Source organism: Salmo trutta, chromosome 22, assembly GCF_901001165.1.
Source record: "Salmo trutta chromosome 22, fSalTru1.1, whole genome shotgun sequence".
In the NCBI taxonomy this organism is placed as follows: domain Eukaryota; kingdom Metazoa; phylum Chordata; class Actinopteri; order Salmoniformes; family Salmonidae; genus Salmo; species Salmo trutta.
In genome coordinates this window covers 46,233,169-46,245,251 of record NC_042978.1, presented here as the reverse complement: position 1 = coordinate 46,245,251, position 12,083 = coordinate 46,233,169, and the positions used below count along the sequence as shown (strand labels likewise).

The 12,083-nt window shown below is 45.9% G+C and overlaps 1 protein-coding gene across 4 annotated transcripts in view; it reads left to right on the top strand.

Annotated features, from left to right (window-relative positions):
- The first annotated feature begins 2,858 nt into the window (after nucleotides 1–2,858).
- The window catches only part of arhgef18b (rho/rac guanine nucleotide exchange factor (GEF) 18b), an 83,493-nt gene continuing 74,268 nt past the window's right edge, over nucleotides 2,859–12,083 (top strand). For 2 of the 4 annotated variants that reach the window (XM_029708180.1, XM_029708181.1), the window contains exons 1-3: nucleotides 2,859–2,962; nucleotides 9,820–9,950; nucleotides 10,795–11,327. In XM_029708180.1, the coding sequence (XP_029564040.1) occupies nucleotides 2,887–2,962; nucleotides 9,820–9,950; nucleotides 10,795–11,327 (740 nt within the window). In that variant the 5' untranslated portion in view covers nucleotides 2,859–2,886. The remainder of the gene's footprint in view (nucleotides 2,963–9,819; nucleotides 9,951–10,794; nucleotides 11,328–12,083) is intronic. The other 2 variants (XM_029708182.1, XM_029708179.1) reach the window with 1 other exon arrangement.

Here is a 12,083-nt window from a genome sequence, read left to right as displayed (position 1 = left end):
TTTAAGCTTATCTTTCAAGCTTAAATTACTTCAGACTTTTTAGGCAAGTTAGCTGTTTGGCTAAGTCATTGTTTCTGTTTTGTAGTATAGCCCTCTGGACTAAACACTGATGCACATCAATGTCAATAGGCCACCAACTATTGACTTCACACTGCACATATACAATGTCAAGCCACATGTGATTCAGAATATGAGTGTGTCACATGTCTACATTGTTAAGAGCAGTGTTCCTCAAATGTTCGATCACAAAGTCATTCCAAGTTAGTTCATTGCAGATATCTATATATGCTGTCTGAGTGAATGCATTTTTCCACTACTAGTGAACTGGAGCGTCTGGTGGACCAAAATCCAATGTATAGAAGTGACACGGTCCATTCCTAATTCTATATCACAAAATATAATTCAAACAAATTCTACACACATTTCTATCTGAAAGTTCAGATATGTTGCCCCTTCTTGAATTGCCACTGAACTTAGAACGCCTGTCTTGCTGCAATCTCTTCATCAACACGCTCTGTGTTTTCACACTTAAATACAATGAACAGTGTGTCAATGTAAAGGTCTAATCTCACCACGGAAACCACTTCAGAGAGCACAAGTTCCGCTCAACCGTTTCCCAGATCAGCACAGCGTTATGATGACACAAACAGAGAAACGGATCATCTACCCAGCAGGGTAGACGACACGAACACAAGTAGAGAAATCTTATCAGAATGGTTGGCTTTATAGTTTCAATTTGAATGAACTATTGAAGCTTGTTAAAAGAGTCATGTGAGAAATGATTATAAAGTTATTCTCCAAGCTTGTGAAAGCGTATGAACGGAAGAAAAAAAAAATGCATGAGTGATTGTGTAATATTGGAACAAGGCTACTGTGGCTGTACATGAGTATGCCACTTTGTCCTCAGCTAAAATGGCACAGAGAAGCTGAAAAGAGGAAGCTGTGAGTGACCTGTAGTTTGGTTGATTTGTACTCTTCCCCGTTCATTGTCTTTTTTACTGTGCAGAGTCAGAGGACTAACTACACACACTCGTCAAGGGAACATGGTTGGAACACAACGTTTTGGATGAAGGCATCTCTATACTCTGGTTTCCAGGTGCTTTTTGGTTCTTCGTCTTGATGCTGTCTGGATAGGGTTTCATATATATATATTGAAGGTGAGTACATTTTTTTTTACAAATGTTTTCATATCTAACTTCATATCATATATCACATCACTTCTGTCCATTGTGTAATAACAGACACATTTTAGCAGAGTCATTCTTTGACATGAGCAATGTCTGATAGATTTATTACATTGAATATGTTGAGGTATGACAATTTTTTTAAATCAAGCACATGATCAACTGTGATTGCAAAGTCCTCGTCGTCCTTAACATTTCTAACGCTCAGTTAACCCTCCTAATGCTTGGCTAACCCTCCTAATGTTCGGCTAACGCTCGGCTAACCTAACCCTCCTAATGCTCAGCTAACCCTCCTAAGGCTCAGCTAAGCTAACCCTCCTAACGCTCAGCTAACCCTCCTAACACTCAGCTAACCCTCCTAACGCTCAGCTAACCCTCCTAATGCTAAGCTAACCCTCCTAACACTCAGCTAACCCTCCTAATGCTCAGCTAACCCTCCTAATGTTCGGCTAACCCTCCTAACGCTCGGCTAACCTAACCCTCCTAATGTTAACCTAACCCTCCTAATGCTCAGCTAACCCTCCTAATGCTCAGCTAACCCTCCTAACGCTCAGCTAAGCTAACCCTCCTAACGCTCAGCTAACCCTCCTAATGCTAAGCTAACCCTCCTAACACTCAGCTAACCCTCCTAATGCTCAGCTAACCCTCCTAACGCTCAGCTAACCCTCCTAACGCTCAGCTAACCCTCCTAATGCTCAGCTAACCCTCCTAACGCTCAGCTAAGCTAACCCTCCTAACGCTCAGCTAACCCTCCTAACGCTCAGCTAACCCTCCTAACGCTCAGCTAACCCTCCTAACGCTCAGCTAACCCTCAGCTAACCCTCCTAACGCTCAGCTAACCCTCCTAACGCTCAGCTAACCCTCCTAACCCTCAGCTAACCCTCCTAACGCTCAGCTAACCCTCCTAACGCTCAGCTAACCCTCCTAACGCTCAGCTAACCCTCCTAACGCTCAGCTAACCCTCCTAACGCTCAGCTAACCCTCCTAACGCTCAGCTAACCCTCCTAACGCTCAGCTAACCCTCAGCTAACCCTCCTAACCCTCAGCTAACCCTCCTAACCCTCAGCTAACCCTCCTAACGCTCAGCTAACCCTCCTAACGCTCAGCTAACCCTCCTAACGCTCAGCTAACCCTCCTAATGCTCGGCTTGCTGCTGCCCTCTGTCCTTTTTTACCACTCTCTCTCCCTTCTCATCCCTTCATTTTCCCAGACTTCTTCACCGTTAAACTCTTTCCTACCCCTCTTCAGCCACTCCGCCCTCACACCTTTCCCTTCCCCTCTTCATCAAAGTCTTCCCTCTCTCCGTCGCCTCTTTTCATCCCCTCCCTCCCTCTCTCCACGGTGCCTCTATCACTTCCCCTCACTGTGTCTGTTCTCTCCCAGCCAGCCCCTATTCAGGAGCCCCTGGGTTTCAATGTGTGCATCCCAAATGGCATCCTATTCCCTATGTAGTGCACTACTTTTGACCATAGGGCCCTGGTTAAAAATAGTGCACTACATACGGAATAGGGTGCCATTTGGAATGCATATTATCTGTGGTTAGGTAATCCCCAGCAGCTCCCTGATCCAACTCTGCCTGGGATACTCGTTCGTGTCCCCCCCCCCCCCCCTCGTTTTCTCTCGGACTCTTTCACTCGCTCACTCGCTCAGCCCAAGTCTCGGTGTTGCACGGCAAGCTGACCAGCTCCAGCTAGCCTTCTCTATGGCAGATTCTCCCTTAAACAACTCCTGGCCTTCTTTCTCCAAACTCTGGATGAAACGTTGGTCCTTCAAGAGAGGTAGCTACAACCATCACTATGCATGTGGTTCTCTGTCTCCCTTTCTCTGCCTTTCTCCTAATCACACTTTAAAAAAAGGATGTTTTTGTTGATATCTTGCATTACGGTGGTCTTAAAGTTTCTTCAGATATGGAATCTTGAGGTTTGTGTCTTATAATTTCAGCTGAATTATCTCCTGGGGTTCTTAATATGGTTTTATATTGATGTTGTATAATTATTTAATTTTTTTTACACAGTGAGGTTTTGTCTATTTCCTTTGGTGTTGAGGGCTCAGTGCTTTCACACTGTAGTAAATGGATGATCAAAGTGCATTTCTGTCTCGAAGGGATGTGAGATGACAGGTGTTGATGTGTGTCATGCCCACAGATTTCATATCACATGTATACTGAGCAAAAATATAAACGCAACATGTAACAATTTCAAAGATTTCACTGAGTTACAGTTCATATGAAGAAATCAGTCAATTTAAATAAATTCATTAGGCCCTAATCTATAGATTTCACATGACTGGGAATACAGACATGCATCTGTTGATCACAGATGGCTTAAAAAAAAACATTGTCTCAGGATCTCGTCACGTTATTTCTGTGCATTGAAATTGACATCGATAAAATCCAATTGTGTTCGTTGTCCGTAGCTTATGCCTGCCCCATACCATAACCCCACCGCCACCATTGGGCACTCTGTTCACAACGTTGACATCAGCAAACCGCTCACCCACACGACACCATACATGTGGTCTGCGGTTGTGAGGCCGGTTGGATGCACTTCCAAATGTTCTAAAACAACATAGGAGGCTTATGGTAGAGAAATAAACATTCAATTCTCTGGCTACAGCTCTGGTAGACATTCCTTTAATTATTATTAATTGTAATTATTATTAGCGTTTAAAAAAAAAAAAAAAGGGTTTTACATTTACCCGTTTTTCTCCCCAATTGCGTGGTTTCCAATTGGTAGTTACAGTCTTGTCTCATCGCTGCAACTCCTATACGGGAGAGGCGAAGGTCGAGAGCCGTGCGTCCTCCGAAACACAACCCAGCCAAGCCGCACTGCTTCTTGAGACAAAGCCCGCTTAACCCGGAAGCCAGCCGCACCAATGTGTCGGAGGAAACACCGTACACCTGTCGACTGTGTCAGCGTGCACTGCGCCCGGCCCGCCACAGGAGTCGCTAGAGCGCGATGGGACAAGGACATCCCTACCGGCCAAACCTTCCCTTAACCCGGATGACGCTGGGCCAATTGTGCACTGGGCCGGCTGCGACAGAGCTTGGACTCGAACCAGGACCACAGTGGCACAGCTAGCACTGCGGTGCCTTAGACCACTATGCCACTTGTGAGGCCCCTGGTGGACACTCCTGCAGTCAGCATGGCAATTGCTGGCTCCTTCAAAACTTGAGACATCTGTGGCATTGTGTTGTGTGGCAGAACTGCACATTGGTTATGTCTTATTGTTATTGCTTTTATTGTCCCCAGCATAAAGTGGTAGTGTCTTTTATTTCAGCTAATGAAACATGGGAACAACACTTTAAATGTTGTGTTTATATTTTCATTCTGTGTATTTTTTTGATTTTACCTAAACAATACATCTGTCACATATCTTTAAAGATGCCAAATGGCTGTGGGCTACACTAGTTCATTTAGCAGACAGACTCGCTTATAATTCCCGTATTTTACATTCTTTTATAGTAAGAAAAATACAATTGAACATAGCTGAATAAAATAGAAAAGATATTTTCCCCGAACGATTTCCGAGGCAGTGTTAAATAGTTCATGTGTTTCACTATGTTCTGTAGGCGATGGGCTCTCCAACCCTCTTCCAGGGGTCCTAGGCCTATAGACTACTTTAGTTGTTATACAAACCTTATCAAAACATTGAGGCCTATAGGCTAGCTAGGCTACATGATACATGCGACTATAATTAGAAAAAATCCAAGCACCTTTCCTTGCCTTAGTTTGCACAAACCCGGCATCATTCACAAGTGATGATATTCTCACCCATCAGACTATTCTCAATTTAATCTTTACATATACTAAATATGTGTCAAATTAGATTTGACATAGAATGGGCCATCATCATGCACCTGTCGGAAGAGAAGAGGGACGGGAAAAAAAGATGTCACCTGTATGCACTTGAATATCGAATGGAGGACGCTTTTCACGCGGTTCATTTTCATGCCAGCCAGGTAGGCTACTCCGGTTGTAAAACGAAGCAATGTGCTTCATATTAGAATAGTTCAGAAATAAATATAATAGGCCTAGCCTATAGAATGCTGATGGGATCCTCCTCTTTTTAATAGAGGCCATCTGTTTTCTCACGCAATTGCATAGCATAGACTAACCTATCGAAATGTTACACAACATAGGTTTATAGCAACAGTTATTTAATTCCATGCATCAACCAGCTATGAGGAGCTGCCTCTCACTGCACATCAGCTGATCCTATTCCGCTCAAACTCTGAAGGCCGGGGCTCTAGTGATGTGTTTGATTTGATTTTCTATTGCATTTGCATTGATGTCAGAGTGGTTAGAGGGTCAATAGAGCCCTGAGTACCAGACTATTAGGACCTGATGGAGGGTCAATAGAGCCCTGAGTATCAGGCCATTAGGACCTGATGGAGGGACAATAGAGCCCTGAGTACCAGGCCATTAGTGACCTGATGAAGGGACAATAGAGCCCTGAGTACCAGACCATTATGACCTGATGGAGGTACAATAGAGCCCTGAGTACCAGACCATTATGACCTGATGGAGGTACAATAGAGCCCTGAGTACAAGACCATTAGTGACCTGATGGAGGGACAATAGAGCCCTGAGTACCAGACCATTAGTGACCTGATGGAGGTACAATAGAGCCCTGAGTACCAGACCATTAGTGATCTGATGGAGGGACAATAGAGCCCCGAGTACCAGGCCTTTAGCGACTGGCCGTTAGCTTGTTTGGTAGGCTACTAGTGACCATCAGCGGCATTCGGATGCAGGTTTGGAGAAGCCTAGTTACCGTGACTCAACTGTCACATGGCGTTTGACTGAGGTCATGACTTGTGACTACCGGTGTGGTGGTAATAAGGTCGTCATAAACAGCCCTAGTTATGATCAAGGATCCTTTTAGCTCAAATAGGCAAGTCAACTGCCATATCAAGCCTGATTGTATCTGCTTCTTCATAATTTTTTTGTCGGGTCATGGGTGATAAAATTGGCTATGATGACTGTGTAGAAATGAGCAACCATCTTTGGGGTGTAGTTAACACTGTTAGCTGCCGTTTCCTTGTTTATACAGTGTCTGTCTGGACTCAACAGACAGAGACACAGCATTGGCTCATTTGTGGCCCTATCAATATGAAGAGGCTGAGGAACGTCTACGTTGTTTCACATCAATAGATGGTTTTTTTCTCACCTAGTTAGCTTGGGGATTTGAACCAGCAACTTTCCGGTTACTGGCCCAATGCTGTTAACCACTAGGCTAGCTGCCGCCCAACTCAATGGTTAAGAAATAGAACTACTAAAATGCCATTATTAAAGGATCAGGTCAAAGTAGAGGAGAACAAATCAGTGTACAGAAACAAACAGGCTTTGAATAGTCTCTGTAATCCTTACAACACCACAACGCAGTGCTTCGTACTCAACTATTACAACTGTAGTTAAACGTATTGCTAGTTTGTCAACAGCTCTGACTGGCCCTGTAGAGGTCTGTGTACTGTGTCTACACGGGGGGGGATACAGAACAGACAGACCTGGCTGGATGTGATTGAGCCAAAGTACTCCAAGAGCCTGGGAGGCCCTTTGTTTAATCTCCCTAGATGCATTAAAGATATGAGAGGCCAACCATAAAAGGCTATGGCTGCTGGTGCTACAAGCCTCAAGCTGAAGCCCAAACCCAGGCAGGTTTACACTTCGCCAGTTGATCTGGATGAAGCAAACACTTATTCTCTCTCTCTCTCTCTCCTCTCTCTCTCTCTGTGTCCTCTCTCTCTCTCTCTCTCTCTCTCTCTCTGTGTCCTCTCTCTCTCTCCTCTCTGTGCTCTCTCTCTCTCTCTCTCTCTCTCTTGTGTCTCTCTCTCTCTCCTCTCTCTCTCTCTCGTCCTCTCTTCTCTCTCTCTCTCTCTCTCTCTCCCTCTGTCTGTCTCTGACTGTCTCTCTGTCTCTCCCTGGTCTCATCCTGTCTCTCTTGCTCTAACTCTCTCATGTCTCTCTGTCTCTCTGTCTCTCTGTTCCTGTGTCTCTGTCTCCTGTCCCCTCTCTCCTCTCTCGCTCCTCTCTGCCTCTCTCCCCCAGCGCTCTCTCTCCTCCCTCTCTCTCTCGTGTCCGTTTCTCTCTCTACCCTCTCTCTCCACCCCCTCTCTCGTCGTCTCTCATCTCTCTCTCTCTCAGCCGATCCCTCTCATCTCCTTGTTGGCATCAATGTTTATGAATGCATTGGCCCGTTTGTGGCCTATCCATTCTCTCTCTGTTTCTGTCTCTCTCTTTCTCTCTCTCTATCTCACTGTCTCTCTCTCCCTCTCTCTCCCTCTCTCTCTGTCTCTGTCTCGCCTGCCCAGGACATTGTCATTCCTCTGGCCTGAGAGAGTGATTTACGTTAGAAAATACATCCACGTTGCACTCAGCAATCACAATCATAATTTGTTGGCCATGCCGTTAGGGAGTAGAGAGGAGCAGAGAGCAGGGCCCTGGTTTATAGCATCAGCAGGCAGGACGTGTGGAGTGGGTTGTTTCCAGTCTCCAGTGGGGCTGGGGTTTGTGTGGTCTGGTTTTCATCTTTCCTGGGCTCAACACTATGGGACTTATCCCCAGTTCAGTTTAACCACAGCTCGTCTCCTCAGACTGGGGCTGGCTGTGTCTGAATGTGTTAACCATCCAGTGGTCGCGGCAGCCTTCCTACAGACAGGCATCTCTGTGAGACTGAACATGAACAGCTCAGAGATCAAACTAATAACTTAGTAGACTAATAAGACATAATTGGTCTGATAGTTAGTGAGTACACAGTCTAGCTTTGGTCTGATAGTTAATGAGTACACAGTCTAGCTTTGGTCTGACAGTTAGTGAGTACACAGTCTAGCTTTGGTCTGATAGTTAATGAGTACACAGTCTAGCTTTGGTCTGATAGTTAGTGAGTACACAGTCTAGCTTTGGTCTGATAGTTAATGAGTACACAGTCTAGCTTTGGTCTGATAGTTAGTGAGTACACAGTCTAGCTTTGGTCTGATAGTTAGTGAGTACACAGTAACTTTGGTCTGATAGTTAGTGAGTACACAGTCTAGCTTTGGTCTGATAGTTAATGAGTACACAGTAACTTTGGTCTGATAGTTAGTGAGTACACAGTAACTTTGGTCTGATAGTTAATGAGTACACAGTAACTTTGTTCATTTTGAATTACAGAAACACTAAACATTGTATATTTGATCTGAAATATTACAGGCCATGCAATAGATACAATTGTATGAAAAATTATGTGGTCAAATAAAATAGCATCTCTATACAGCACAAGCAGCTTTTTTTGCGTATGACATGGATGACATCATAACAAGTTACCCGTGGCATCATAAGTTTCCCGTGGCAACGGTAGTTTGTGACATCATGTGAATATGTGAAGAATCTGTTTTATGGAACAGCAATGTAACAGAGCTTTCACAGCTGGTCTGCGTTATGCCTGTACTGGGATCTGGCTCTGTAACCACAGGAGGTTGGTGACACCTTAATTGGGGAGGACGGGCTCTTGGTAATGACTGGAGCGGAATCAGTGGAACGGTATTAAATACATCGAACACGTGGCTTGCGGTTCCGTTCACTCTGTTCCAGACGTTATTATGAACCATCCACCCCTCAGCAGCCTCCAATGTCTGAACCTCATTGGTAGGGTTTACTGGTTAGTCTCATACCAATAACACACTCAGGGATGATTTCTGTCTCAGTAAACTGATATCTGTACTTGGCCATATAATACTACTGTCAATCAATCAATCAATCAAATATATTTATAAAGCCCTTCTTACATCCGTTGATGTCACAAAGTGCTGTACAGAAACCCAGCCTAAAACCCCCAAACAGCAAGCAATGCAGGTGTAGAAGCACGGTGGCTAGGAAAAACTCCCTAGAAAGGCAGGAACCTAGGAAGAAACCTAAAGAGGAACCAGGCTCGGATGCCTGACCTATAGGCCTATAGGGTTCAGGTATGGGTTGATTTTTGTCTCCCTCTTCCTCACTTCCTTCCTCGTCACTCCTCCCCTCTCCACCTGATAGCTGATGTATGGTGAGCATTCTGGTAAAAATGGTTGCCGTGTATCACCCTAATTAATTAGGACCTGAGAGCAAGACTATCCTCATGGTGTCTCAAACAGTTCCACCGTCCTCCATTCATTAATAGCAAGGCTATCCTCATGCTGTCAGGGCATATTGTAACGGCCGTCAGAAGGAGTAGACCAAGGCGCAGCGTGGTTAGTGCTCATCATAATGTTTTAATGGAACACTTTAAACAAAACAAGAAATGAACGACAGCCAAAACAGTTCTGTCAGGTAAGATAACTAAACAGAAATTAACCACCCACAAAACCCAAAGGAAAACAGGCTACCTAAGTATGGCTCCCAATCAGCGACAACGATGTACAGCTGTCCCTGATTGAGAGCCATACCAGGCCAAAACAAAGAAATACAAAAACATAGAAAAAAGGACATAGAATGCCCACCCTAGTCACACCCTGGCCTAACCAAAATAGAGAACAAAAACCTCTCTATGGCCAGGGCGTGACACATATACCTGTAGCACAGAATAGCTAGCTTGTTTTCGGGGGTTAAGTCATCATGATTGATTGATTCATTGATTGATTGTTATCTGACACGACAGATGTGTTTTGTTCCTGTGGCAGGATCAGAATGTAAGCCATGTTCAACCCTGCAGCCCTGTGTGAGTGTCTCAGAGGCATCCTCCTTGTCCTCGTCCCTGTCCCCAGCCTCCGTCGTTAAAGACGTCTTCTTCAACAGCGCCACTGAGGAAAAGGTAGAAAGGCTTTCTTTTCCTTCTATTCTCTGTCTTGCTTTCACACTCAGTGCATCCACATCTGAACGTGTCAAAACAACAAGCCCTAACTCCTCTCCCTCTCCTTCCTTCCCTCCCTTCCTCCCTTCATCCCTCCCTCCCCTCTCTCCCTCTCCTTCCCTCCTTCCCTCCCTCACTCCCTCCCTCCCTCTCCTTCCATCCCTCCCTCTCCTTCCCTCCCCCCTCTCCCTCTCCTTCCCTCTCTCCCTCCCTCTCCTTCCTTCCCTCCCTCCCCCTCCCTCCCTCCCTCCCTCCCTCCCTCCCTCCCTCTCCTTCCCTCCCTGCCTCCCTCCCTCCCCCTCTCTCCCTATCCCTCTCCTTCCCTCCTTCCCTGCCTCCCTCCCTCTCCTCCCTCTCCTTCCCTCCCTCTCCTCCCTCTCCTTCCCTCCTCCCTCTCCCTCCCTCCCTCCCTCCCTCCCTCTCCTTCCCTCCTTCCCTCCCTCACTCACTCCCTCCCTCCCTCCCTCTCCTTCCATCCCTCCCTCCCTCCCTCCCTCTCCTTCCCTCCCCCCTCCCTCCCTCTCCTTCCCTCCCCCTCTCCCTCTCCTTCCCTCTCTCCCTCCCTCTCCTTCCTTCCCTCCCTCCCCCCCTCCCTCCCTCCCTCCCTCCCTCCCTCCCTCCCTCCCTCCCTCCCCCTCTCTCCCTCTCCTTCCCTCCTTCCCTGCCTCCCTCCCTCTCCTCCCTCTCCTTCCCTCCCTCCCTCCCTCCCTCCCTCCCTCCCTCTCCTTCCCTGCCTCCCTCCCTCTCCTTCCCTCCCCCCTCTCCCTCCCTCCCTCCCTCTCCTTCCCTCCCTCCCTCCCCCCAGGATGGTGAAAGTGACTATGAGAACCCAAGCCTGGATGAGGATGTAGACAGCAGTGTGGAGGATCTGCTGAGTTTAAGCTGCTCCTTCATAGACTCAAACTATTACAAAGGCCATCAAGGGGTACACTCTGTATCGGCTGCCACAGAAACCAGCCCTCCTACCCTGGGCTTTCCCAGTAGATATAGAGACAGTCCCCAGCACAGCTCCCAGCTCCATCCCAATCCACATCCCTATTCATATCCCTATCAAGAGACTGAAAACAAATCCATACCCCATCACACTATTGTGGTCACTCAGTTCAACCCAAACCTGTTGCAGTCAGGCAGTGCCATGGACGGCTATAACAGTGAATCGGTGGACCCTGTTGACCCTGTGGGTGTGGTGAACACTATGGTGAATCTGAATGGACCAGGAGGACAAGGAGACATGATGGATTCTGACAGAGAGAGCTTCCCTATCCTGATCAGGTCCATGTCTACATCACGCAGACACAGCTTGGGCATGCCCATGTCTCCCATCGACTTGGGGAGGAGGTAAGGCCCTCTCTCTCCACTCAACTCACTATTTTCATTTATTTATTGAACCTTTATTTAACTAGGCAAGTCAGTTAAGAACAAATTGGTATGTACAATGACGGCCTACCAAAAGGCCTCCTGGGGGGACGGGGGCCTGGGATGATTATTATTATTTTTTTATAAATACAATATAAATATAGGACAAAACACACATGTTAGGTCAGTCTGTGTGAATGGTATGGTAACAACCTGTCTATTAGTCTGATTATGTTAATCAATGATATAACTGTCAAAAAAATCTTATGCTAATTGCTGTAAATTTCTTACATTTATCAAAAAAATTGTAATAAAAGTACTACATATAGAATTTTTGGGGGGAATTTTTGCATTGTAATTTCAGAAAATGTCCATAACATATCTGCATTAATAATGGAATGATAGTGCTTCACAGTGTTACTTACCCGACAGTGTCGTGATTGGCTGTCCACCAGCTGGTGGACTAAAACCGAAAGTAAAAGGCTCAGGCGTGAGTCTCCACCTTGTTACTGTGAAAAGGGTTGTGGGGGAGGGGGAGATTTGTTTTGACTGCAGCCAAGTGCTGTTGCAATTCACCTAGTTTCCAATTCTAAGACATTCTAGGTGAAGCACCTTTAATGTGTACTTCTGTAACGACAATATAAGTAAATGACTTCAGTAAATAACTTCAGCAAAAAGAAATAATAGAATAATAATTATATTTAATGTAACTGTACAAAAGGCATGTTTTCAGATGAT